This window comes from Ochotona princeps, chromosome 13 (genome assembly GCF_030435755.1).
Source record: "Ochotona princeps isolate mOchPri1 chromosome 13, mOchPri1.hap1, whole genome shotgun sequence".
NCBI classification, from domain to species: Eukaryota; Metazoa; Chordata; class Mammalia; order Lagomorpha; family Ochotonidae; genus Ochotona; species Ochotona princeps.
The window spans coordinates 39,783,533-39,810,440 of NC_080844.1; the positions used below are offsets into that span (position 1 = coordinate 39,783,533).

Sequence of the window (26,908 nt, forward strand, 5' to 3'; positions counted from 1 at the left end):
CATTGAAATTATTTACTATAACTTTGTGGTTGGAACTTAAGTGGTGATGACATAAAAAAGGCAAGTAAAAATGTATCTACATTGACACTTGACCAGACAAGCAAAGCCCCTCCTGTAGTGTGGTTTTCATTGGACAGTCATGTGTGCAGAGGTCTGCACAGTGGTTAGGGCACTGGCTCCATCCATCGACCTTCCCCAGACCTAGTGATAAAAACAGACTAGTAGACTTTGCAGCAGTTTACAATCCACAAGTATGTGCTCACCAAATTCCTCTAGGCTGTAATCTCGTCCTCCGTATCTGATTCTGTTTCCATCTTCAGAGAGGATGGGTGGAGGGAAGCCTTTGAATCTGGCCACGTTTTGGAGCAACTGTGTTGGCTTCAGTTGGTCTCGCCAGGTGTTTACTCCAGAACTGAAAAAGCAAATCCCACCTCTTGGAGTTACTCATGGCCTTCTGCACTCATGTACTTCTGTACCTTCTGTACTGATGCACTTCTGGGTGCTCCCATTCAACAGGTGCAGGAAGAGTGCTGTACCCCTCACCTTCACCTGGAAATCCACTTCAGAGGCCTCAAAACCATATATTCTCTTGGCCTCAGGCAATCCAGTATATTAATTTTTTCATTTTCTGCCCTCAGTTTCCTCCTCTGTAAAAGTGAGGCACTTGAGATCACTATAATCAAAATAGGTAAACTAAATTGGAAACTTCAATCCTTAGATACCCTAAAAAGATACTGTGGAGGGAGGACAGAGGGACTAGCGAAAGTGATCCATCTCAGGGAAGGGAGACAGGAATCTCCATTTCCAAAGAGCAGGGATTCTTGCCTTCCAACTCTGCCCGCACTCATTCCCTCACCCCACGGGTAGAAGGAGAAGGGAGCTTCCTCACCAAGCACTGCTACCTCTGCCACCGCTGCAGGGCCTATCACTACTCCAGTGGCCACTTTACCAGGACTGAAAACTGAACTAGGCTATGGGTGTGGCCACGATTGTCCCTAAGATACTATCCTCTAATTAGAAACAGCATAAAATTGATTGAAAGGAGCAGTGGCCCAAGGGAGGCAAGCACCCCAATAGACAATCAGTTTCAACAGACAAACAACTCCAGTTTCTAGCCAGGGTAACTTACACACAATACTGCTCAGGTATGCCGCAGTGGGCTCCGAACCGGGAAAGAAATCGGTTTTCCAGATCAATAATTGTCTCTCCAACTTTTTCGTCACGAGTTAAGGTGTCATAATCATAAACAGAAATTTTCAGGTCTTTTTCCTGAGGTAAGTAGCAGCTCAGTTCATACATTCTAAACAAATAAGCACAAAGTTAGAATCTTCAGGATCTGAGGATGTCATAGAAACTAGGGCTGCTGTGACTAATTCCCAGGTGGTGGCTCTTGGTTATAGGAGGACAGCAGACAAGGATGACCCAAGTGAGTGGGAATGCTCGGAAGCACCACATCCTAGCAGTAAGGAAAGTAAGACAATCCACGCTCACTCAGGAGAGAAGCACTGCTTTTCAATATTTGGGTTTGGATCCCAGCTCTGCTGCTGACTAGCTGTGGGCCTTTAGGCCAGTTCCCCCAACGTCTCCATACTCAGTTTTCGCATCCATAAAGTGATGATAATAATACTTGCCATCTGTATTACAAAGGTCAAGTGAAGAAATGTTTGGAAAGCACTCTGACTATTGCTAAAGGACTATACTATTGTTAAAAGTGAAAACAGTTGTGGGGGGAGATATGGGGAAGGTGGAAGGGGAAATTCCAGATTTGTAGATATTGAAAAAACAAGAAGAAACCAACCACTGGGCATGAGTGCACTGATGGGAAGACAGTAGAATGATGAAATATTATGATACCATTATTATTACTCCATGTCTATTAACCTGGGTACCTGAATACCATTACTCAGCAATGGGGTGAATAAGGCATGAGCACCCAAATTTCTAATTCGTGCCCCTACCATGCTCCTTCCTAGCCCTCACCGAGTTCAGTAACTCAGGGGTCACCTTGGACTCACTCCCATGAGCACAGGGGGAGGGGTGTATATGGAAGCCACCAACACCATGTGATATACAGGCTGAAAAAATGCTCCCACCCTCTTCTCAGGCCCTCTGGATCTGCCATTGACCTTGGTTCCTTCTAGTTTCCATGCAGTGTATGAACACATCTGACTTGGAGATCAAATGAGCACAGCACTTTGGGTGGCAGGTGAATAGTGGGGCCCACAGGGTGCTAAAGTACCAGGATAGGCACAATTTGGGTTGTCTCCCTGCTGCCCACAGGGCACTGGTCTCACAGTAGGTGCTCTATAAATTCCATTCAAAGAAACACCAAAGAGGCCAGCCCTCTCCCCTGCCCCAGTTTTCCACAAGCTGATGTATGTAGCGCCAGGAATGTAGAGCCTTTGAAGCAGGAAGGGGTATGTCCATGGGCTTTGGAGGAACATCCAACACAACTCCTTGACAAATCCCAGGACAACTTCTCTGGACTGGGGCAGAGGCCTGCAGAAGGTTGCTGGCCACTTGAGAAGATTGGCTTGAATCCTAAACATACACACGTGCCGCACAACAATACATTTCTGGTATTAGGTTACATGGGATAGGCAATACGTGTCCCTTAAGAAAAAAAGTTCTTTGGGAAAATCGAGTTGAACATTACTTCTTTTTGAGTTTCTCTGGGCAAACTAAAAGCTCTGATTAGGCCTGCAACCATTATCTTTTTTGACCCAGGTGTTAGGGCCTCGTTAAGAACTGTTTCTTTCCCTTAGAACATCAACTTGTAGCTTTTGGGAGACATACATGCTTCCAATTGGGGAAGCTTTTTTTCTGTGAAAGGCTATTGGATATTTGTAACAGCATCCCCAGGCCATACAACAGTATCAATTTAAAAATTAACCTGCGGGCCCGGCAGCGTGGCCTAGTGGCTGAAGTCCTCGCCTTGAACGCCCCCGGATCCCATGTGGGCGCCGGTTCTGGTCCCGGCAGCTCCACTTCCCATCCAGCTCCCTGCTTGTGGCCTGGGAGGGCAGTTGAGGATGGCCCAATGCATTGGGACACTGCACCCGCGTGGGAGACCCGGAAGAGGTTCCTGGTTCCCGGCTTCGGATCGGCACGCACCGGCCCGTTGCGGCTCACTTGGGGAGTGAGTCATCGGATGGAGGATCTTCCTCTCTGTCTCTCCTCCTCTCTGTATATCTGACTTTGTAATAAAAATAATTAAAAAAAAAATAGGGCGTCATGTTTAAAAAAAAAAAATTAACCTGCTATTGATATGTTGAATTTTGAGGCCCACCTGCAGGTGCCTTGGCAGAGCCAGGCCAAATCACTGCAGTCTTTTCTAGTCTTCAGGTGGCAAGTTCCCCATCCCTGCAGGTAATCAGAACATGCCAAATGAGGGCTTCTTCAAGCAAAAAACGTTGCTGCTCCTGAATTCCCACCCCAGAGTCCCCAGCATCTCCAGTGAGAAGAAAGCCACCCCTGGCACTGAGGTCCTGGACCCATGCTGCCTGGAGGTTGTAGGGTCTGCATCTCCTTTGGCTACATCCTGCAGGAACAGGGGGAGTCAGCCCACCCACCAGAGAACCACTGGCTGAGCAGAGGCTGGCGGCATCACTTGCCGGCTCCGAAAGAGACTTCCTACCACTTAATTAAGCCTGAGCTCAGATCCTTTGGGACGAGTGATTCAGACAGGGCTGCCTTTTTCCTTTCAAAGCTGGCTCTGCCCACTTCTCCTCTCCCTCACACAGAGCCCTCCTTCCTACCCTGCGTGCCTTTTCCTGTCTAGACCTTGGGGCTGGAGAAGCAAAGAAGAATCACGCTGCCGTGCCAGGGGATTATTTCCGCTCCAAGCCCAGCACACCGCCTCATGGTGTGCATGGATGTGGGTGTGTGGGTGTGTGCATGTGTGTCCAGGGGCCTGGTAAGCACATAGGCTCATAACGTGTGCTACCGGGTGTAAGAATGGTGTGCACAGAGCTGAGAGGCTTTGACTGAGTGATAAAGACTTGTGTGTGGCTTTCTAGACTCTTTACATGCCAGATAGAGTTAGTTTGCACTGGCACAATAATAAAGCAAAAATACAAATGCAGGCCACACAGCAACAAGCATACCATGTTCTGAACTCAGAAAGGTTTGGGAAAATAAGGCCGTTTTCACAAATGTTTTACACAGAGAACTTCTCCCTACAGGTGCTGGCTTTGTTATGAACAGGAAGCATTGCCAATGGCATTGTGAAGGCCTGGAACTTTTGCTAAAGCTTGGCTCTCTCACGCACTAGCTCTGTTCTCCTAGCTCTCAGCTGCTGATCCCCACCCAGCTAACAAGCTTGATGTGGAAGCTGTTCAAGCCTCATAGACACTGGTCAGATGGTCTGGGTTTGAATGGGCTGTGTTTGTTAGGCACTGATTCTGTGTGCCTCAGTTTCCTTGGCTGTAAAATGGGGATAATGGAACTTCGGAATTGTGACATGTTTTATGGAAACAACGCAGCACAGCACATGTGCACAGTAAATGTTCAGCCAAATGTGGAAACAATTTCCAGCTGGAAAATGCTGGCTCTGTCTACAGATGATTGGATTCAGTCACTTGGGATGGTTCTGATGAGATAAATGGTAATAGTCCAGAAACAAGTCCAAAGTTATAAAGATGGAGGAAATGAGGTTATTTCAAGAACCGTCAAGAACAGCAGCCTGGTTGGGCAGGGCATCCTGACCCTATCAATTTCTGTTCCTCTAAGGTTAACAACAGATTCATTGGATTTAAGCATCTCAGGGCCCAGACAGGATTCCAGAAGGGAGAACAGTGTTTCAGTACAATGAAGCCCATCTCCCTCTTGGACAGACCCTACAAGCTTCTCTAGCCCAGGGGCCTTTCACCACCCTGTCCCTCCACTTCCCAGAGCCTCACAGCAGATCTTCCAGCAGACATCGCTCATGACTTATGGATCCCTGCTTCAGAACCCTGAAGAGGACCTGGGCCACAGAACATCCTCAATACACATTCAACAGAGACACCAGCTACAGCATCCACTATTACCTGCCAAAAACTGGGTTGAGCGTGTTGGGAATGTAGTGATCGCGGTCTTCAATGACTTTCTTGCCCAGTGTGATTTTTATGTAAGGGTCACACTGCAAGGACAAGACAGAGGGGCATGTTATAGCACCAGAAGGGCACAGGTTGAAGTCAATTTCTGGGACGGACTCAGCTTGTTTCTACCACTCCTGGAAAGGCAGCTGAGTGTCCCAGGGGTGCTCTGAGCCACATTGCCTGTTGGTGGCAGGTGGCCCGCAGGCATTCATAGCAGGGTGTGGGTGCAGAGGTTAGGGGGATGGGGGGGGGGGACGCTGGCTCTGCTTACTGGCAGTGGAACTGCCGCAAATCACAGCCTGGGTCACATCTGTAAACCGAGAAGGATGAACCCACCAGAGGCTCTTAAGCCCCATAAGCTCTGAGATAAATCCCCACGGGACAATCCTTCTGAACCCATTGTTTTGCTAGAGTATCTTTCCTCCTGCGAGATAACAGACGCCCAGAGAGAAGCAACGTGACAATTACCAGCGCTGATGACTGTAATTATCTTGCTACAGGAGAAGGCCCCACACCCAAAGTCTTACCAGGCCATTGTTGTCCTGGGGCTGTAGCTCTAAGCCTTGAACAATGTAGATCCGAACCGTGCATTCCTGTGGGACACTGTCAGGTAATTCCCGAAACTGCCGGGGAGGGGCTGGCACGCTGGGGTCGTCAGACAGTGGGTAGATTCTAAAGGAGCCCTAAGAGAGATGGGCAGATGGAGTCACAGGGCCCTCCCCACTTAGGAAAGCGTGGGGTTGCTGAACTGGACGATAGGTCACCTCTGCACAAAGAAGCTATGCGGCACCTACTGCAGGGAAAGTGAGCTGATAATAAAGTAGTTATCCAAGAGGTGACAGGGAAAATGGGAAGACTGTGCAGTCACTGGGGCAAGAGACAGTGGTGGGTACAGAGACAGGGCGAGAAGGAATGAAATTTTACATAGCGTTTGAAGATATGACAAAGTAATTATTTTTAAATCTAATGAAGTGCCAAAGGTGAATTGGTTCCCTTTTCTTACTTCACTCCTCTGTACTGTCACCCACTTCCAGGCAAACTCCTGTTCAGCTTCAATCTCAGCTGAAGAGCATCACTTCTTCTAGGAAGCCTCCCTGGTTGCCCCTGTTGGGTGTTTCCCGTGTGCTTTTTTTCTAAGGTGGCACTCACTCCTGCTGCGGAACTAACTGCCTATGTATCCAAGTGGTCTGTTTTTTACCTGTCTCCTTCTCTAGACAGTGAGCTTCCCTTTTGTGCATCGGCTCATCTCCCGGTGCCCAAAACGAGGCTGTGCATACACAGGGGCACAAGACACAGTTTTGTGGACTCAATGTACCAACTGGCCAGCAAGAGAGGACTTATGTTTTATCTTGAAACCAATTTAAGCATAGAGCAAAGCCTGGATCTTACTTCCAGCTATGTAATTCAGTAAAGCAGCAAACAGAAAGTGCCCACTCTGTGCCAGGTGTTGGGGATCTAAAAGCACACCCAATGAATGCAGACTGAGCCAGGGATGTTTCAATGTGTGGGCCCTTCTGCTGCACAAGCTGTGTCTGCTATTGCAAAGAATTAGGAAGATGCAGCATATCTACCCAATACATACAGATGGAGGGAGAGGCAATCACAAACACAGAGAATGAACAACATAAAAGGTGTTCCAGCCAGACCTGCAGGAGCCCAGGGCCAGTGAGTCAGGCTGCCTGAAACAACTGGGGCACTCTTGACAAAAAAGGCGACATTTGAGCTGGTGCTTAAAGCATGAAGAGGACTTTGTCAGGTTACAGAGCAGCAAGGCAGGGCATCCAAGGAAGGGACAGGGGCCTGTCCCAAGGTTGAGTTGTGAGAGGATAAGGTGTGTACAGGGCAGGGTGGGGTGAGTGGGAAGGGATGGGGAGACGTGTCCCTGAGAAAAGCCGGCTCTGCCTTGGGAAGGAGTTGAGGCTTGTCCCAGTGGAAACCCAAGCAAGCTCTTGTAGGAGTCAAGACACAGGTCGATGGACTGGATGAGAGAGAGGCAGCCAGGAGGACCTGGCCTGGAGGCCATCACAACAGTCCTACTGTAGGTCTCAGAAGGGTGGCACAATGGGGAGGGGGTGGTGGAGCTTGGGAGAGGATGACTCCACAACACCTGGAGTCCAGCAGGCAGGAGCAGGTCAGGGGAAGAGACAGGGCCAAGAACCCAAGAGGGGCTGGCTCCTGGGTTAGTTTTTCCATGCCAATGCCTTCTAGCACCCATCGGAGCTCAGAGGGCATGCCCCTGAACCTGAAGCAGCAGTATCCTTTCCTGCAGCTACACACAGGTGGATTTTAAACAGGATGCACACACACAATTAACTCACCTTAAACTCCCCCACCACAGAGGGGTCTTCATTCTCATCTGATTTGCCTCGGTACAACTTGAATGTATCTGAGAAATCTGTCAGGCCCTGGAATTCTGCCACATGCTCCAACTCACAATTGTATATCTGAAAATCACCAATGGATTTGCAATGTCTCATTATCATGCAGATAGTCTGAAAATTACCAGTACTGATGACACTAGGCAGAGCTGAGGATACGGATGAAGGAATCAGGGCCCTCCTGCTGCTGCCAAAGGTTCAGAATCATGGTCACTTTGGAAGGTACCTGGCAGTTACACGTCCGCCTCACTCGGGTGGATATGCAAACTGTGGAAGATCCACACCATAGGAGAGCAATAAAGATGAACCATGGCTACATACATCAATAGGATAACTCTCAACACAACAATATAGGGCTAAGAAGCCAGACACACAACACACCCTGCCTTAGCAGGCTGACAAGTATGAGAAGAAGCACACCAATGTATGGTGATCAAAATCAGGTCAGCTGCTTCTGCAAGGTGATGGTTGTGTGGAACTGACTGGGAGAGGCACAGAGAGCTTTCTGTGGTGATGAAAGTGTGCTTATAAACAAAGCATTTATTTGAAAGGCAGTGTGACAGAAATAAAGGGAGAGATAGACAGATCTTTCATTTGCTACCTCACTCCCCAAATTGCTGTGATAATCAGGGCTAATCCAGGCTAAAGCCAGAAGACAGAAACATCATCTGAGGGGGTCTTATTTAGGTGGGAGGGAACCAAGTACTTGATCTGTCTTCTGTTGCCTTCCCAGGAGCATTAATAGGGAGCAGGATCAGAAGGGGAACAGCCAGGACATGAGCAAGCACAATGGGAATATTTGTCTTGTTTTGGGCAGTGATTTACACAGGTGTATAGAATTCTCAAAGTCCACTGATCATATGACTTAACTGCATACAAAGTTATGCCCCTAATTAAAACAAGAACATGAGAAGAGAAGAGAAAAAAGGATGTTGAGGCAAGGTGGGGTGGGAGGAGGAGGGGATAGCATGAGATGGATCTGTCAGCTCAGTCTGGCCATTTTGTTCTTTACATGCTGCTGTGTCTTAATCTACATTCAGATGTTAGGACAATAACATGAAAGAATGTGGGTTTTCCATTTTGATGGGCACAATTATTTTAATGATTAGTTATTTTTCACTGATTTTTTTCCTCTCCACTGTTCTGAAAGCTTTAGCGTTTGCTTCACTTGAGTGCACTATCAACCCAACAACTGAATGGAGAATTGGAAAACCCAAAACATTCAGAGATCACAGATAGTCCTCTCTGCCAGGCACCTGTGCCCATGCTGTGACTTTATGCTGCATGCATGTGCTACAGTTAATTTTTCAACCAGGGACATTGATCCCTGTTTAGAGGACAGGTAAAGCTTGTTGGTGTTCTCATATTGTTCTTTAAAGAGCACCATGACTTCTGAGCCTCCCCGAGTCAAATGGGATCAAGGGTGACTTAATTTGTGTGGTGCCACCCATTCCCAAAGCTCTGCCAAATGTCCCCAGACCCACAGGGGCTGCCCTGTAACCATAGCTCAACAACTGTCCTCAAGCCCCTGGAATCCTGGAGAAGCCACACTCCCTTGGTAGAGGGTTTCCCAAGAGGCCAGAGGTATCCCTGCCCATTTCCATCGGCACTATGAAGTCTTTTTAGTTCTGCCTGGGATCACTTTCATGAAAATTGATTCTCCAGCTCATAACAATGAAGGCCCATTACCTTGAGTTTGGAGTAGCCCTTCTGAATGTACTGTCCACATTTTTCATGTTCCCCTGAAGAAGCATAAAATTTACTCCACCAGTCAACGATTTCTTCCTCCTACAGAATGTGTCAAAATGGAAACATTTTTTAAGTAATGATCTAGATCTCCAATCTGCATAAGACTCCTAGGTAATAGGTAAGAGAGAAAAGTACTCTGACCTATAATAAGTGAGACTATACATAGGACTTTTGTTTATATGGAGGGTAGACAAAGAGTCCAAGAGTCTTTTGCAAAGAAATGAAGTGAAACAACTATCTGCTGCCCATGAAATGTGTTTGGCTTTAAAGTCCATGGCTCTTCTAAGTGATTTTCTTACCTCTGCAGACAGAATCTATGCACTTGTCTGCCTTGACTTCTTTTTTTAATCCTGTTGACTTGATATTTTTATATGTAATTATATTATACACCTCCAACATGTTTCCTAGTATCTTGTTTTCTTAGCCCTCTGAGCAAGCAATGCCTTGTAATACAAAGCTCACTAAGCTTAGAGTTGGAAAAACTAGTTTCAATTCAAGTTCCAGCCTTGTTACAAGCCATTCTGGTGTGGGAAAGCTATTGATCTCTGAATACTGATTTCTTTCACCAAATGGCAAAATAACACTGCCTACTTCTATCTACATCAGGGGGTTGTCTTGGAAAACAAACATGCTCACTGGGAGAAAGAACTCAGAAAATTATACAAAGGTAAGGAGCCCTTATGGTTCATTTAGTCCAGCTGATCCCAACCTATCGTTGAAGGATCTGTTCGATCAGTATGGTCATGGGCATCTAGTGCACTTGTCATGAGCTCTCCAGGTGATTCTCAGATGGAACCAGTGTTGGGAAGCCCTGGTTGTGATGAGTGGTCCTTCATTGGGCAGAAGGGACAGCATATCAGTCACATTTTCAAATCACAGAAGTCCTCCTAAACTTTATATCCAGAGTCGATCCTCATCAGACCCACTCAGTGCTTATTTTGATGCACCCTGGAAAAGTGATGTTGCCAAAAATACTAAGGCCATTTCTTATTTCCATATGTATGTGTCACAGATAAAAGTTACCTTCACTTTACAAGTCACCCCTGGATTTAGATGAAAGCCATTTGCATGTTAATTACAGGGAGAAAATATATGAATCTTACCAGTACAGAAATGGGCACAATAGTTACCTTTTCTGTCAGCTGTGCACACCCGTGTACAGTCAGGAGAACAGCAAACCACACCACAGATCACACAGACATGGAGACACATGAGCATTGGGTTTAGAGAGGAAGACAGAGAAAGAAATTATTTCTCAAGTATACTTGTTATTATCAACAATTTGATGAATTGTAATTAAACACATCTTATTAGTTTCTTCTCTGAAAATATGCAAAAAGATTACACTGAATATCTGAGTGAAAGGTGTCATATTTCAAGTGTCATATTTCAAGTTAGACCAGCTTACAGATTACTAACACAGAGGCCACATGGAAGGCTTGGGTAGAATTGTTCATCTCCCTGTTCCAAACTTTCCATTCCATGTACTTCCTAAAGTAGATTCACAATTTTGCCCATCAATCTTTCAAAAACCCTCCTATCACTAGCTTTGTATGATTACAATATCATCATGTAGGTGCCTTTCTCCTGTTTTTTTTTTTTTTTTTTTTTTTTTTCCTCTCGTCTGTGCTACAGCACCAAATCAATGCTCATCCATTAAAACTATTCTACTATGGGGATGTCAAGTTTTTAATTGACCAAATCTTTCCATATGACAATCTGTCTGGAGACTACCCTCCTAACCCCAAGGAACATCCAGGAGCTGAAAGAAAGAACTAGAATGTGGGGACTTCAGTTCCTCTTGGTACCTGCAGGGACACTAACCAAACCTGCCCTCAGCAGAAGTTGAAGAAACAATACCCAGATCTCCTTCTTGAAATCCTAATTTAAATCCTAACTTCATTTCCAATGTGGGCAGAGAACAATTCTCACTACAAGCACTTGCTATAGCTGCTGTCGTCTTAGGCCTCAAGGCTTCTTCTTTGGGTATCCCTTCATTTCATCTGGACTGATTAGCCCAGTACAAGAGAACTGCACAGAGTCAGAGACAGAGGTGTTAATTTGTTCCATTAGATTCAGTGATGGATTAAGGGTTACATCATCGCAGTGGAAAGGAGATTTTGGAGAGAAGGAATATATATATATATATGTAATATCTTTATATTCTCATTTGTTCCTGAGTTCAGACTTTTAGAATCTGTTTATTCACACCTATTCCTCAGTGAATCAAAGCCACTTCAAGGAAAAGAATGGTTCATGATTTTAAAAGCATTATTCAAGACAAGGTGCTGATTTTCAATTTTAGGATTAACATGTGGAAAAGTAATGAAGGAACTGATGTGACTTGTTTTGTTATACCTAATAATGAATTTATGATGGGTATAAAGTTATTTTAAATGGCTCAGGAGGTTCTTTCCCCTTAATGCTGAAAACAATCATAATTGTCTACCAAAGTACCCTTCGCTCCAAAATCTACTACTAGAATCTGAAAGAAGTCTCTAAGCTGAAGCCCCACAGTCCCAGGCAGTGTTATGCATTTTCTTATACATACATGCACTGTCGTTGGTGAAGTCATTTTGCTGAGTGCTGTTGACATGCTGCTTAAGCACTGGAATTGGAAGGTAATCATGAGATGGCCAGGCAGGAATGTCCATGTGATCTGGTTAGCACTGGACTAAGTTGCTTCTAATATTATTTCTTAGTTTCTTGTGAGCCTATTTGTTAAGTTCTCAATGGACAGTATACGGTCCATGCCCCGAGTTTCCAGAGCATTTACCTGTCATCCAAAGCCACAGCCTCCAGCTGCAGCCACAGCACAGTTTTGATCCATTCCCCTGGCTTGCAAGGCCTCAACAGAGTTAGTAGCGATGCATATTCATTACATGTACACTACATATACATGTAATACAGGACATGAGGAAGCTTGTCATTGGTTCTTGTAGAATTCAACACTGTTCATTTGATTTTGTACAGATGTGTAAAGTCTACCTTGATAAATAAGTGAACTCAGGTTTTCAGAGGAGATTCCAACTAGTTTTACTTATCAGTATAGTGTACCTCAGCTAGGTATGAAGACAGCAAGTGGATTAAAGCATTTGTAGAATAGTGCAACTGATATTACCAACCCAATCTTGCCACATGGCAATGTTAAATTTTATTATATAGGGGTCAACATTGTGGCATAGCTGGTAAAGCCACTTCCTGCAATACTAGCATCCCATATGGGTACCAGTTCATTTCTTGGCTGAACTACTTCTGGTCCAGTTCCCTGCTAATGGCTTGGGAAATGTGACAGAAGATGATCCAAGTGTTTGGGCCACTTGCTACTATGTGGGAGAGCCAGAAGAAATTCTTGGCTCCTAGCTTTGGCCTGGTCCGACCCTGGGGAATAAGTCCAAGAATGGGAGTACTCACTTGTGCGCTCTCTAACACTTTCAAATAAATACATAAATAAATCTTTATTTAAAAAGCTACCATGTAAGTGAATTTTCAAAATGTGTTGCTAAGAATAGCCTACTTAGCTGTTAACTTCTATTTAAAACTGAGTAAAAATTTGTCATAGCTGTTGGTTTTATTCTTCTATATTCTCTCAAATGGTAGTTAGGGCTGTATCATACATAGAAGGCATATAATAATTTATTCAAAATGGGAAGTGGTAAAACAGGAGTCAGGTAATTGAGCGGAATCTCAGACTGCATGTTTCCAGAGTATCTGTGGAAATCCACAAAAGCTTTTAAAATATATTGTAGTTAGCTTCTCTGGAGGCAATTACGTCTTTTGGGGAATATTTGGGTGTGAAATACTCATTGTGACCTATGGCATGGGAAATGATAGATGGTAATTTGTGAGCATGTAGGATTTTGAAACACTGCTGCTCACTGTTGGCTGTGGAGACCAGATTTAACATGGCCCGATTGTTAGTGAGTTTAATGCACTGGGAAGGAAGTAGATCTCTTTAAAGGCACTGTTTATGGACATAACATATTAAAATGCAATCATGTGCATTTGGGGCCAGTTTGAACATTAAAACATGCTGTGAGAGTTCATCTTCAATGCCAAAACAAACAGGGAGATATTTGACATTTTCTTTTTTCTGGGCTGAGTCTTTTTTTGCCCTTTCCTTCCTGTAGAAGTTGCTAGGATGGTTTTAAAATAGGGCTCTGAGTGAGTATTTTCATTATTTTCCTCATGCCAAAACCACAGGGAATGAAAAGGGCAGAGGTGTCCCATACAGTGACAAATAGGGTCATTAAAAATCCATGACACTTCTACTTCATGCAGGGATAAAATCTAGCGTATGGCATGCATTTGTGTTCTGGATGATGCAATGCTGTCAACTTGCTGTCAAAACTTCCTTTCCTGGCAAATGGCAACATTCAGACTGTCTATACTAATGGTTCTCACACATGCATACTCCTGGAAATCCCTTAGGGAGGTTTGAGCACACACTTCTATGTGGGATAGTCTATTTGTGTGGGTGTAGGGGGTATAACTTAGGAATCCTGGATAACTGATTAATGCAAGTTGAGGACTACTAGTCTACAAAATGCCATCATGACCACTGATGAGTTCAAGAGTCATGCTCTTACGTTTACTCAGTCCACGGGAAATTGGTTATCTTAATTGCAGTGACCTGAATTAACTCAGCACTTGGACCTGAATTAACTCCATACAGTTACTGACAATTCCAAGGATCAGTTCTGAAGCCTACCTTAGAAGCCAGCAATGGTTTGGTGTCTTCTATCTCAATAATGGTATCCCGGCAGGGGGCAGCAGACATTAGGGAGGCTGCAAAATAAACAATATCATAATCCTAGATATTTAGGAAAATATTTTATGTTCAATAGTTATTTGGTAGATGGCAGTGTTTATTCATGGATGATAGTAACTGAATGCAGAGAATCACACCTGAAGATAGGAAATCACCTAACAATTCATCAGTTTCTATAAGAAATACAGTTTTAAATATTTTTAAGGGGTTACATGGCTCTTTTTTGTTTTGGACAATTAACCAAAGGTCTGTACACTAGAAATGCTCAAAAAAGAATTGTGTCTATTCAAGACTTTAAGAGACACAGAAATGGATCTGCGTATATGATTACATCTAAAGGAAGCTCCTTTATTTAGAATGTTTTTATGGTACAGAAAATAAAAGAAAGGGCAGGAGGGGCGCGGCTGGGTGGAGAGTTGCAGTTTTCAGGTCTGAAGTTGCTACAGTTTGTGCAACCCTTGTTCTCACATTACATGGAAAGGGAGAGGCACGTGCCCCAACTTTGAACACAATCCCCAGTTAGTAGTGACTCAGGATCTGAGGGTCAGGGCAAGGGCTCAGGACAGCCCCTGGGCTCACCACATTTTGCATCAGCTACAGGAGGTGCCAAAGGCTCAGCTTGGGGCTGGGGATGGGGTGAGATGTGAAGTCCCCTGTTAGTAAAGAAGACACTGAGGGGTCACATACCCAACAAGAGGCTGGAATCCAGAGCAAAATCTACCAAGCAAAAGAACCTTCTGTTTAACCCACCAAGGATACTCAGAAAGGGTGAAAGATAAGCACTTCATTTAATAATTGCATTAATAATAATAATCTGTCAATAATTGCATACTTTTGCCGTTTTAAAGATTGTAAAACAAACTGGGGCCAACATTTTGGCACAGTGGGTTAAGCTACTACCTGCAACCTCAGAATCCCAATAAGAGAACTGGTTCAAGTCCCAGCTGTTCTTCTCCCAATTCAGCACCCTGCTAATGCCAATGACAAAACAACTAAAAATGTTGAAGAGCTGGGCCTCTGTCTCCTATGTGGGAAACCTGTATGGGGTTCTAGGCTTCTGGCTTCGGCTTGGTCTAGTTTCAGTTATTGTGGCCATTTAGGAAGTGAACCAGCAGAGAGAAAATCTTGTCTCTCCATTTCTGTCTGTGTAAATAAATAAAATCCTTTAAAAATATCCCCCCAAAAAGTTGCTTGCCTAGGATTAAATAGTACAAAGCTATAAGTAACCATTGTACCAGAGCCTGGTGCTCAATAAATATCGGAGGAAGGGATAAGATGTTGTTGGGAGAGTAGGGCAGACCAGCAAGCACTGACCATCTCTAATGACTAGTTACTGTCCTAGGCAGTTTTCTATCTATATGGCACCTTCAGATCTATAAGTAATCTCTAAACTACAAGTCCTTGACCACACTCCACTTTTTATTAGGGTCACTGTTCAGGAGCCTTCTGCCTTGGGCCCAGCCAGTTCCTGGCCACTGGACACAGGAAGGGTCAGACAAACATCTGCCACAGAGGTATTGTACACACCTGTGCCTTCCTCCCAAAGTCATGCACTCAACCCAAAGAACTTTCTCTCATGCAAGCAGGAGGAAACATACTAAATGTAAGATGGTTTCTCTGTATATAGGAAACCCAAATATTACAGTTTCTGCAGTTACAAAAGTCTTCTTGCTTTAAAAAAGTCACAATATTAGGCATCATTTAGGCACAAAATGTTTTGCATGGGGTATTTCTTAATAAACACATGTAGGGCTCTATGATGATGGATGTTCCCCCCTCTTGTCTGAATTAGAGACACAGGATGTTTATAGTCACACTCAATGAAATCAATCACACGCCATGTGGAAGCTGAAATTGGACTGGTTGTGCACTTCTGTTGAACTAGAAGGCATCTGTTTCACTCTTGGAGCTACCAATGATCAGATGAATGAGGGTCTTCCAGTCCTTCCGGTAGGGTCTAATGTCACGAGTTCAGGGACCTGGGATCTCGTGTGCTGCTGTGACAGAGTCCCCAGCTCCTAACACATCCTTGGAATATGATAACTAAAACCAAATAACAACTAGATGGGTAACAGCCAAACACTGCAGCATTAACCACAGTTTACTATGGGAATCTAAGTATTTCTCATGGCTCTATCATTTATGTGTTAAGCGTATGATCTAAGGCAATTCATTTAAACTCTTCCTTTAAGGGCAACAATGAAACTGCCAAACTACAACATAACAATGTGGTGTTTTAATGAGGTAAAGCAGTTTGAAATAAGATTCTCTCTCAAGGTTTAGAGGCAGGGATTCCATGTATTTCCCCACTAAAATATTTACCACAGCAGACTGCTTTGGCCCATTTTCTCATTTATCTTCCATGCTGGGGCCTTGCTCTGTGGGTGTCTTAGTGCTTCCGCACCTCCCCTAAACATTTAGAACAGTACCTGGATTCAGTGAGTGTTCAATAGCCATTTGTGAGAGGCTGAGGGAACTCACTTGCTCCTTATTGCTCATGGGGGAATAGCTCTGCCTGCTTTTCCAGGCTGCTTGCTGAAAGGTAAGCAGGAAAAGTTGAGGAAGCACTTAGCATTTCCTTCCACGGAGGTCTCGTGGTCATGCTCCTGCAGAACACTTAGCAAGGTGATGGCCTGAGCCTTGGGGATCCCCACTCCGGGCCAGGATTTCAGCTGCACTTGGCCACTTACGGCTAGGCTACTTGGGGAAGGTTACAGAGCCCAGTGTCAATCAAACTCTTTCTTCTTTTACAAAATCTCCAGAACACTTACCTTGGGAAAAAGATCAGTTTGTGCACTGAAAGCTTTCGAATTTTACTTACACAGACTTGATTTTACCTTTCAGCTGTGGCACTATATCCTCCTTTCCTGCATAAGGATCACAGCGAAAACGGTCCAAGTGCTCGATGGTACACTGGCCAACAACCGGCTTCCGCCCAAACTGCCTGTGATCGATGACTTTAATTACCAACGGAGGCATGTATAATTCCTCCTTGGGCAGCAACTAGGAGGCACAAAGGTAGGTGTCATTTCCCTTTACAATACCTGACAATGGCAGCTTTGCCAATAAATTTCCCAAAGGGATGACTCCAGAATCTTTTTGCCCAACTGACATATCCCAGGGGACTCACAATGAGTGGTTCAGTAGCTTGGATCCCAGGCAATGACTCAGCGCTAAACAGAAGCGGCAGCCAGCCTGCCTGCAACTCCTGGTCCTGCCACTGTGAACTGCATGACTTATGGGAACTTTCCTAATCCCGCTGAGCCCTCATCATCTCACCCATAGTGGTGGGGTTGTTAGTATCTCAGGGGACTTTGGAAAGTTTACAGAAAAATGCATATTATGACCAAACCATGCATGTATTTAAATTTTCTTACACTAAAATTATCTTGTACTAATTTGTTATGATGTGTCTGAACAGGATGCAGTTTGAGACACTGAGAAGGATAAGACAACAGTTTGAAAAGAGCTTCTGTTCTGAGCTAGTATTATGGCACAGCAAGTTCAGCCACAGTCTGGGATGAGGACATGCCACATCCAAGCGCCAGTTCAAGTCCTGGCTCCTCCACTTCCAATGCAGCACCGTACTAATACACCTGGGAGGTCAACAGAAGATGGCTCACATGCTTAGGCCCTGCACCCAGGAGTTCCAGGCACCTGGCTAGCCCAGTCCCGAGCCATTGTGGCCGTTTGGAGAGTAAAACCGCAGATGGAAGATCTTTCTTTCTCTCTCTCTCTCTCTCTCTCTCTCTCTCTTTAACTTGACCTTTCAAATAAATACAATAAATCTTTCAAGGAAAAAGAAAAAAGCCCCTATCAGAGCAACATAAGCTCTACTAAAATTGAAGCAATAATAAACATTTTCGTTTAAGGTGAAACTTAGGTGATAGAATGCTGAAATCATTGATGCTTTATAAAAAGTTTAGGTACACAATGTTCCTAAGAAATCAGCAATTTACAAATTGATATCATTTTAAGAAGGGATGGGCTGATCTTGAAGATGAAGTCTGAAGTGGCAGGCCCTCATACTGATTTGGAAGGGAAAAAATAACTTGGTTGTGCCTGGCATGGAGGCTTAGCAAGCTAATTCTCTACCTGCAGTGCCAAGCACCCCATATGGGCATTGATTCTAGTCCTGACTGCTCTACTTCCAATCCAACTCCCTACTTATGGCTTGTGAAAGCAGTGAAGGGTGGCCCAAGTCTTTGGGCCCTGTACCCATACAGGAGACCTGGAAGAAGTTCCTGGCTTTGGACAGGCTCATCTCCAGCCATTGCAGTCATTTGAAAAGTAACTAAGTGGATTGAAGATCTCTGTTTTTTTTCTCTCTTTCTCTCTCTCTCCCTGTGTTACATCTTGTCTCTGTAAATTTGCCTTTCAAATAAAAATATATCTTTAAAAATTAACTTTGTTGGTTCTCTAATCATATTAATCATAGTTAATGGATGAAATAATAGGAACACAAGAGACATCCAATTTAGCTAGTTTATGTGGTTCTGACTGAAAAAAACTCAAGTGGGCAACTTTCTGATCAGTGGGTCAACCATGATCAGCTGCAGACAAGGGTTGAGCTTTCAATGGAAACTTTTAAATTTGCTTAAGTGGGGCCAGGATCCTGGAAAACTATTTGAAAAGCTGTGGCAACAGAAATGGCTTTACCAGTATGATCCTGAAGACAATCAAATAACGGCTACCAAGAAGTAGAGAATGGGGTCCAGTCAATAAAAAAAAAAAAAAAAATGTCCGGGGCTTGGCGGCGTGGCCTAGTGGCTAAGGTCCTCGTTTTGATCCCATATGGCTGCTGGTTCTAATCCCGGCAGCTCCACTTCCTCTCTATCTCTCCTCCTCTCAGTACATCTGACTTTGAAATAAAATAAATAAAAATGTATTCTTTAAAAAAAAAAAATGTGGGGGGGGGTGCGGGGGAGGATCATCATGAGTAAAGGTCATGGCAATATTTCATGGGCTGTTCAGTGCTTTTTGCATGTTGACTTTCTGGAGGACTGATGATAGCATTTGCTTATTAGTAGAGTGTTTTGGTCAAGTCAGCCAAAGAGGTCTTCCCCACTATGATAATATTCCTGCTCAGTCTTTTACCAACAAGGGCAATTTGCAAAAGTTTTGCTGGGAAATCATTAGGTAACAGTTTTGATTTGGCTCCCAGTAGCTTCTTTTTGTCTCTTAATAAGAAAAAAATCTTTACAGGGCACTCATTTTTCTTTAGTTCTTTAAGGACGGACCAAATGCCTGGTACCATCAGTTACAAAAGCTTCTTGAAGTTTGACGAGAGAATTAAGATTTATGGGTTTTTTTTAAAGATTTTATTTATTTCTATTGGAAAGGCAGACACACAGAGAGGAAGAAAGTTAGAGAGGAAGATCTTCCGTCCAATGGTTCACTCCCCTAGGGGCCACAATGGCCAGAGCTCAGCTGATCCAAAGCCAGGAGCCCAGAGCCTCCTCCAAGTCTCCCACGCAGGTGCAGAGTCCCAAAGCTTTGGGCCCATCCTCGACTGCTTTCCCAGGCCACAAGCAGGGGGCTGGATGGGAAGTGGAGCTGCCGGGATTAGAACCGGCGCCCATATGGGATCCCGGCGTGTTCAAGGTGAGAACTTCAGTTGCTAGGCTATCGCGCTGGGCCCAAATTTATGTTTTGAGAACTGTTATCTCCTAATTGCATGAACTTTTTCAAGTCCTAAATTCTGATCCTAAATTTTCCTTGCACGAGGTTAATAAGCCCAGAATGTTGGTGATCTACTAGCCAACTGCTGAGCAGCATTTAGAAATGGTCAAGATAAAACTAAACCATCCACAGAAAGGAAGCCCTTAAGTTCAGGTCCAAGGTGGGATGGTCATTTTCCTTGATTCCCCATGTGAAATTCCATGACCTGATGTTGCTGCCTGGAATTAGACAGCTGGCTAGGTGAAAATTTACTGGAGGAATAGATAAATATTGTGTACAGATACTTTCATGTTAGTAGAGGTGTAGTAGAGGGTAGTGGTGGGGTAGAGCAGGAGGGAGGGGAGAAAAGAGAGAGAATGAATGAATGAATGAATGAATGAATGAATGATGTGTTAGTGAACTCCCAATGCCAGCAGATGATGCTGGGCAAGGCTTAAGTAGGAGCTCAGAACTCAACTGAGTTTAACACAATGGGCAACAGGGACTCCAGTGCTTGAGCCATCACCTGCTGCCTCCCAGGAGGTACTACAGTGGGAAGTTGGAGTCAGGAGTGGAGCAGAACTCCAACCCCGACACTCTGATTATGGGATGGGTGCATCCCTAGTGGCCTCTATGCCAAATCCCACCCCCTTCAAATCTTTAAGAAATCATTACTAGAGTAGCAGAATTCAAGGGAGAAAAATCATTGATAAACTGTAGGCTTTTCTATTTGTCAGATTCTGGGAATAAACTGCAGGTATACTTATATTTCAAATAAAATTCTATTTAACATACATGGACAGAGATTGATACTATACCACTTTCATGAAGAGAACAGAACTTGGAAAGTTGGGTGTCTTCTTAAGGTTTTTGATTACCACTGATTCTATCCTTTCCCCGCCGCACTCCACAACAAGACTGGGGGATGTGACAGAAGCCATCTGGTAGTTTTTCATGTTCCTTAGGCCCCAAGCTAAAATCTAAAAAAGTAATTTAAAGATATGGAAAGATAGCAAAGTAAAAATAATATTCAAAAGGAAAACTTCTATCTTGATAACTGGTACAGTCTCTAAAACTGATTTGTACAGTTGTACAAATCGTGGTACCATTCTAGAAAGCCTTGAGGCCGTGCAGAGTGGTGGGGAGGGAGGGTTTCCCATTTCTCTGACCCAAGACCCTGTAAAAGCACAGCAGTTAGGAGTGCAGGACCCAAATCCTGCTTGTGCCATAGACCAGCCAGAAGAACACCAACAAGGGAGTTCAGCCTGTTGTGCCTCATCTGCCAATCAGACTCAGAATCATCTAGCATAGGGACACCCCGAGGATCACATGTAAACTTCTTGACATGCTGTCTGACATACAAGCAGTCAACAATGATGACTGTTGCTTCAAAGCCTCAGTCTTCAACAACTTTCAGCAAAATAGAGGGATGACAGAAATCTTCGGGAGAACTGTTACTTGTCTAGAAAAGGGGGGAGCCTTACTGTAGACCAGACACTGCCCATCAGGCCACTGGGTTCACCCCATCAGCTTGGATCTACCCCGACTGTCAACACATTCCAACTCCCACTCCACCTCTGCCTCCTTCTCAGGCCTGCTCTGCTCTCTGTCCCCTCTCCCTTTCCCAGTTCTTCAACTGATCCCAAAAATGAAAAGAAAAAAGGCTGGTTCCCAATAGATTAGGACTTTAGATTCTCTCAAGTAACATTGAAACGAATCTCTCCTGTCTCCACCACAAGCTTCCTATTCCCATGGATGTTTCGAGACAAATTCTAGAGGATGTTGGAAACAGCAAGGAAAACAGAAAGCAGGGTTCCATGTCCTACATGAGGGATTTCCATTCCACAGTTCCACCCATTTGCCGTGATCAACAAAACTTAGTGACGTACCTCAACAGCAGTGAGCTGAACTACAGGTCTGATGCCCTGAGGGACCATGTACAAATTTGGTGCCCTTTGGGAGGGAAGGATGGGAAGGTTGGCTCCATCCTGAGAAGCAAACATGGAAACATCAATGGTTTCCTTTATGTCAAGAGAACGGTGTCAGAATTATTCACTAGAGCTTTAAGTGGAGGAAAGGCTAAATGCATGAGAAAGCAACAAGGTACCTTATCTCTCAAGATCAGTTCTGCAGTCACGAGGACATCCCCACAGGCCTTGTCTCCATTCAGGACTGGGTACCACAGAAGTTTGGGAGTGATGTTCACTTCAGAATTAAGCTTCACCAGAGGAGAGCAAATGCTTCTTCCCAAAAATTCATCTTTGCCCTAGAGAATCAAGTGATCTCTTAATTCCTGAACCAACAGCCCTTAAGTTACCACCACCACCCCTCTCTAAGCCATAGCAGAAATTCTAAATTCCCTACCACTTGATCATTGTCAAAAAGTTCTATGATAACTTTGGGTGGATCCTGTAGAACTGTCTGGGGTTCCCCGTAGATTTCAACTTCATCAAATATAATTGTTTGGTCCCACGTGGGGTTCAGGGTAGAGTGGATGATCTCGGTGGTTTTGCTTCGGTGGAGGAAGGAGACATGCGCATAGGGATCTGAAACAGGAGAAGAACCATGGTGGGGTCAAGGGTGAAGTCGAGTTTCCCAGAGCCATTCATTTCAACTGCAGGTTCTTCCCTGTATCATCTGCATCCTGCACAGGGACTCTCACCACCCACCTGGCGCAAGGTTTCCAGGAAGCAGGGCATGGCAGGGGCAGACAACATGGTGACAGAGTACAGCACTGCCCAGAGGCACCTGAACTGAGGCCTCTCTTTCTGAAGAACATCTCCACACGATCTTTCTGTGCCAGCCGGCTGTACTCGTGGTTGAGTGGAAGTTGTGCAATCAGACACATCTGATTCTGAACCCCACCTCTGTCCCTGTTACATTCATTACCTTGGGCGAGTTGGGGAGAGGGGTGGGTTTAGAATCTTCTTAACCTTTAGTTTCTACCTCCATACAATGAAAGCAAATATCTATTCCTAGTATTAAGTCAAGGAAATGATGTAAAGAATGTAATCTCTTTAGGACAGAGTCCATCACAGAGACAGTACTGGGTAAATGCTGGCTATTGCCATTGTTCCTTATATCTGTAGTAATCCATTGATTCAATAAATAGTTAACAAGTGCTCACAGAGTTTACGATCTGTGATAGCAGAAAATGCTGTCTCACTGTGCTTGAGAATGGAATGAAAGCTATCTCATGTATAATAAAAGTAATCCATGTTCTCTACACCACATAAACCCATGGAACTTTTTCACAGTTGCCTCAGGAGTCTGACCTCTTTGAGCAATAAGCTAATGTCCAGCCTGAAACTCCAGAAAGGGATTAGGTTTTTAGCACTCCATGCAAGCATCATACAAATGGAACTCTTTGTTTTTGCCCTTACGATAAAGCTTATATTTCAAACTGCAAAGGAATGTACCTGGAGTTTTCTGAAACCATTTTGAATAATTTTCTTTGACTTTCAGTGATGGAGTGCCCCCTGGTGGGGAGTAATTGAAAATGACTTCAGGAAACATTTTGTAGCTATGTTAATTAGGGGTAACTTGAATCTGGTCTGCTAAAAAAGAAAATCATTCATACATGTTAGCTAAAATGAGTGTTTGGGACACATTTCAGAACTGATGTGAGCACACCACAGTGTGAGGCTTTCTGACAGGCCTAAGGAAGCTCTGCTGGGTTTCACACATCCCAAAGTGTAATGTTCTTGACATTATTTGGTGGTGAGATGGCTCTAGAACTATCAATCCATGGCAGGAGTGCCGCCTCTCCTCCAACCCTCTCTCCTCCCAATAACCCACCATTTGGAACCAGTCTAAGAAGATGGCTAAGGGGAATAAGAAAGCCTAGAATCTGCCGATGTTGATGGTGTTGGGAATTTGAAGAACAAACAGCAAAGGAGGTAAATACGGACTCTGAGGAGCTCCAAGCCAGCAGCGAGAGGAAACTGGGCATACTCATCATCTTTGTGTTTTTCCCTTCCTGTAACCTTCAGAGTTCTTAATTTACCAATCAACCCAAGGGCTTAAACACAGTTATGTGCATAGATAATAGAAATTACCCTTCAAGGTCCTTTGTATTAACTAATCAATTCATGAGTATAAAAGACCATGGGTTGTCTATGTACTTCTGGCACCCAGCAGCCGTGCCTAATGTCTGGGGAGTCATTCCATGCAAACCCAATTAAGTTCAACTGAAAAGGGATTTTGTTGTTGGAAATGACAAAAAAAAAAAATCCACACGATGAAAGGTAGGATCAAGTTAGCCTTCTTGGTACTAACACATCATGGTTTTGTTTCCCACTTTACCTGAAAAGCTATCCTTGTCTAAAGCTATGAGGTTTCTGGCTTGATAGATGTAGCATCGCAGATGGTAGATGTAGACTCCTAAAAAGAACAGGATGGAGATTTACTACAAGAAACATAACACTGGGCCCGGCGGCATGGCCTAGCGGCTGAAGTCCTCGCCTTGAACGCCCCGGGATCCCATATGGGCGCCGGTTCTAATCCCAGCAGCTCCACTTCCCATCTAGCTCCCTGCTTGTGGCCTGGGAAAGCAGTCGAGGACGGCCCAAAGCTTTGGGACCCTGCACCCTCGTGGGAGACCTGGAAGAGGTTCCTGGTTCCCGGCTTCAGATCGGCGTGCACCGGCCTGTTGCGGCTCACTTGGGGAGTGAAACATCAGATGGAAGATCTTCCTCTCTGTCTCTCCTCCTCTCTGTATATCCGGCTTTCCAATAATAATAAATCTTAAAAAAAAAAAAAAGAAACATAGCATTGCAAACTGTGAATTTTCTAGAATATCTGGAGATCATATATACTTGATTAAGTGAGTTCCTGCAGTCTGGCCCCCCACAGACGAGAACACATGGAATCCTGATGAAGATGATCCCCAAATATTTCCTTATGCTTATAGACGAACACAGTGCTCTCTGCTCATCCAGTTTTACTTGTGTAGTTTCAGTTAACTATGGTCAATGGAGGTACAAAAATATTCAATGGAAAATTCCATAAATAAACAATGCGTAAGTTTAAAATTCTGCACCATTCTTAGTAGCATGATGAACTGGACCTCTCTCATGTCCAGTCCCACCCTGGATGGGAATCACCTCTTGTCCACTGTATCCATGAGGCACATGACCTGCCCACTTGTTGGCGACTGTCTTGATCAGCACATCAACTGCTATAATTACCACAGTGCTTCTGATTTTAAAAAGATGCTTTTTTTAAAAAAAGATTCATTTACTCATTTGGAAGTCAGAATTACAGAGTTGGAGGAGTGGAAAGGGAGGGAGGGAGAAGGGGAGGGAGAGAGAGAGAGATCAGGTCTTCCATCTGCTGAGCCAGAAATCAGGACCTTCATTTAGGTTTCCCTCATGGGTGGCAGGGACCCAAGAACCTGGGCTATCTTCCACTACCTTCCCAAGCCATCAGCAGGGAGCGACCAGAAGTAGTGCAGCCAGAACTTGAATCGGTACCCATATGCAATGCCAGCACTGAGGGCAGGGGCTTTAGGCACTATGTCACAACATCAGCTCTAGTTCTTATTTAATAATGTCCCACAAAAAGATTAGTTACTCCTCACTGGGGTATGGAAGATTTCTCTGCACACCCCTCCTAAACATGCCCACCTAAACTGTTGACATATATCCTGTTAGAATTATAGAGTTAGACCACCCGAAAAACAGCCAGGGTCAGGGAAATCATGCTTCAATGCTATAAACTGCTAAAGACTAAAATTAAAATAGGCATGAGACAGCTGAATAACAATCTAAGCCATTTTAAGGTGTATAGAATACGGTTGAATGTAAACCAAAATTGAAATGTCTATGAAGAAGTCACAGGTTGTGGTTGAGAACCTGCATTTTCCTATTAACATATTGGTTAATCAATACCATGTCAATTAATGCCATAATGTTGTAATTGGTTGGAAATATTATGTTGGGGCTTTTAATTGATTGGGATGATACTCTGCCGGCTCTACCCTCAGACCAGAGATGGTCTCACCAAGAAACCATTGAACTTATCAGGACAATAAGATGCTGGACTTTATGCTTGGTAAATACCTCCAATGAGAGAATGTCAACTGAATTTGAACTATGGAAATGCAACAAGGTGGAGCAATCCACCGTGGGGGGGAGGGTTTGGAGAGGGGCGGGGGGAATCCCAGTGCATAAAAAAAATGTATCACATAATGCAATGTAATTAATTAAAAAAAGGAAATGCAATAAAAATATATGTTTAAAAAAAATAATGTCCCAAACCAAAAGGATAGTGTTGTTGGAAATTTTGTTCCAGAATATTGCTACAATACTCCCCTCATTATTACTTTGCACCAAATTCATTAAATAAACCTTATGTAAATATATGCACATAGGAAGAATACAGTATCATAGTGTTCAGTGCTATCTGTGGCTTTATGTGCTTCCTAAGAGTCTTGGAATGTATCCCCTGTGGATGGGGCGGGGGACTACTGTACTTAAACAATAAGACGGTAAGCCACAGAGTCGGTCAAGAGGACATTTCAGTTGTTGTAAACCATGGATTCAGGCTACTACTTATCATCTTAGACATTCAAAAGAAACTTAAGTCTCCTCCACATGTAGAAACAGGGCTGTCTACACTGCTTCAATACCTCCCAGGTAAACAGTTTCCTGTTAGAGTTTTCTGTGTCTGTATTTTAAAATCTATATATTGTTATCATACTGTTACACATGTATTCCATCTCACACCCCACCCCGCCCCCAAGAAATCTGACAGCAAAGCCTTGGGATTCAGTGCGCGGACTTATTTCTAGGCTTACTTATTTCCCAGGCTTATTTCTAGTGCTTACAAATTATGAGATCCTGGGCAAGTTATTAATCTTCCTGTAATTGGTTCTCCCATATTGTAAAAGGCAGATCATAAAGGCATTACTTTAAAGGTGTACTGTGAGAATTTTGTATATGTTACCATATTACACTACCTGGCACACACCAAGACCTATGCAAATAGTATTTACTATTACAAATGTGCCTCATTCCAAAATTGTTGAAGGTCACCGTTGATAACAACCTTTATTTAAATTTTGAGTCTTTTTCCAATTAAAAATAAAGGGATGAATGCATATTAGACTATCTTAAATCATTTTGATGCCTAAATCAATCATTTTGATGCCCTTTAGCCTAAATATGATAGTTTCAAAAATATACTTGTAAAAAACTCCTCTTTATCAAGTGATGAAAATGAAAGGCATGGTCACCAGGACAGATTTTCACCTCAACGGATGACAA

At 43.9% G+C, this 26,908-nt stretch overlaps 1 protein-coding gene across 2 annotated transcripts in view; it reads right to left on the bottom strand.

Moving 5' to 3' along the window:
* Positions 1–26,908, bottom strand: part of MYOF (myoferlin) — a 144,501-nt gene that overhangs the window by 17,536 nt on the left and 100,057 nt on the right. For both annotated transcript variants that reach the window (XM_058671953.1, XM_058671952.1), the window contains 14 exons: positions 23,946–24,023; positions 22,005–22,186; positions 21,748–21,906; positions 21,530–21,628; positions 20,459–20,620; positions 16,817–16,982; positions 13,920–13,996; positions 10,339–10,350; positions 9,149–9,247; positions 7,400–7,525; positions 5,609–5,764; positions 5,031–5,122; positions 1,130–1,300; positions 264–412 (listed from right to left, as the gene is read on the bottom strand). In XM_058671953.1, the coding sequence (XP_058527936.1) occupies positions 264–412; positions 1,130–1,300; positions 5,031–5,122; positions 5,609–5,764; positions 7,400–7,525; positions 9,149–9,247; positions 10,339–10,350; positions 13,920–13,996; positions 16,817–16,982; positions 20,459–20,620; positions 21,530–21,628; positions 21,748–21,906; positions 22,005–22,186; positions 23,946–24,023 (1,728 nt within the window). The remainder of the gene's footprint in view (positions 1–263; positions 413–1,129; positions 1,301–5,030; positions 5,123–5,608; positions 5,765–7,399; positions 7,526–9,148; positions 9,248–10,338; positions 10,351–13,919; positions 13,997–16,816; positions 16,983–20,458; positions 20,621–21,529; positions 21,629–21,747; positions 21,907–22,004; positions 22,187–23,945; positions 24,024–26,908) is intronic.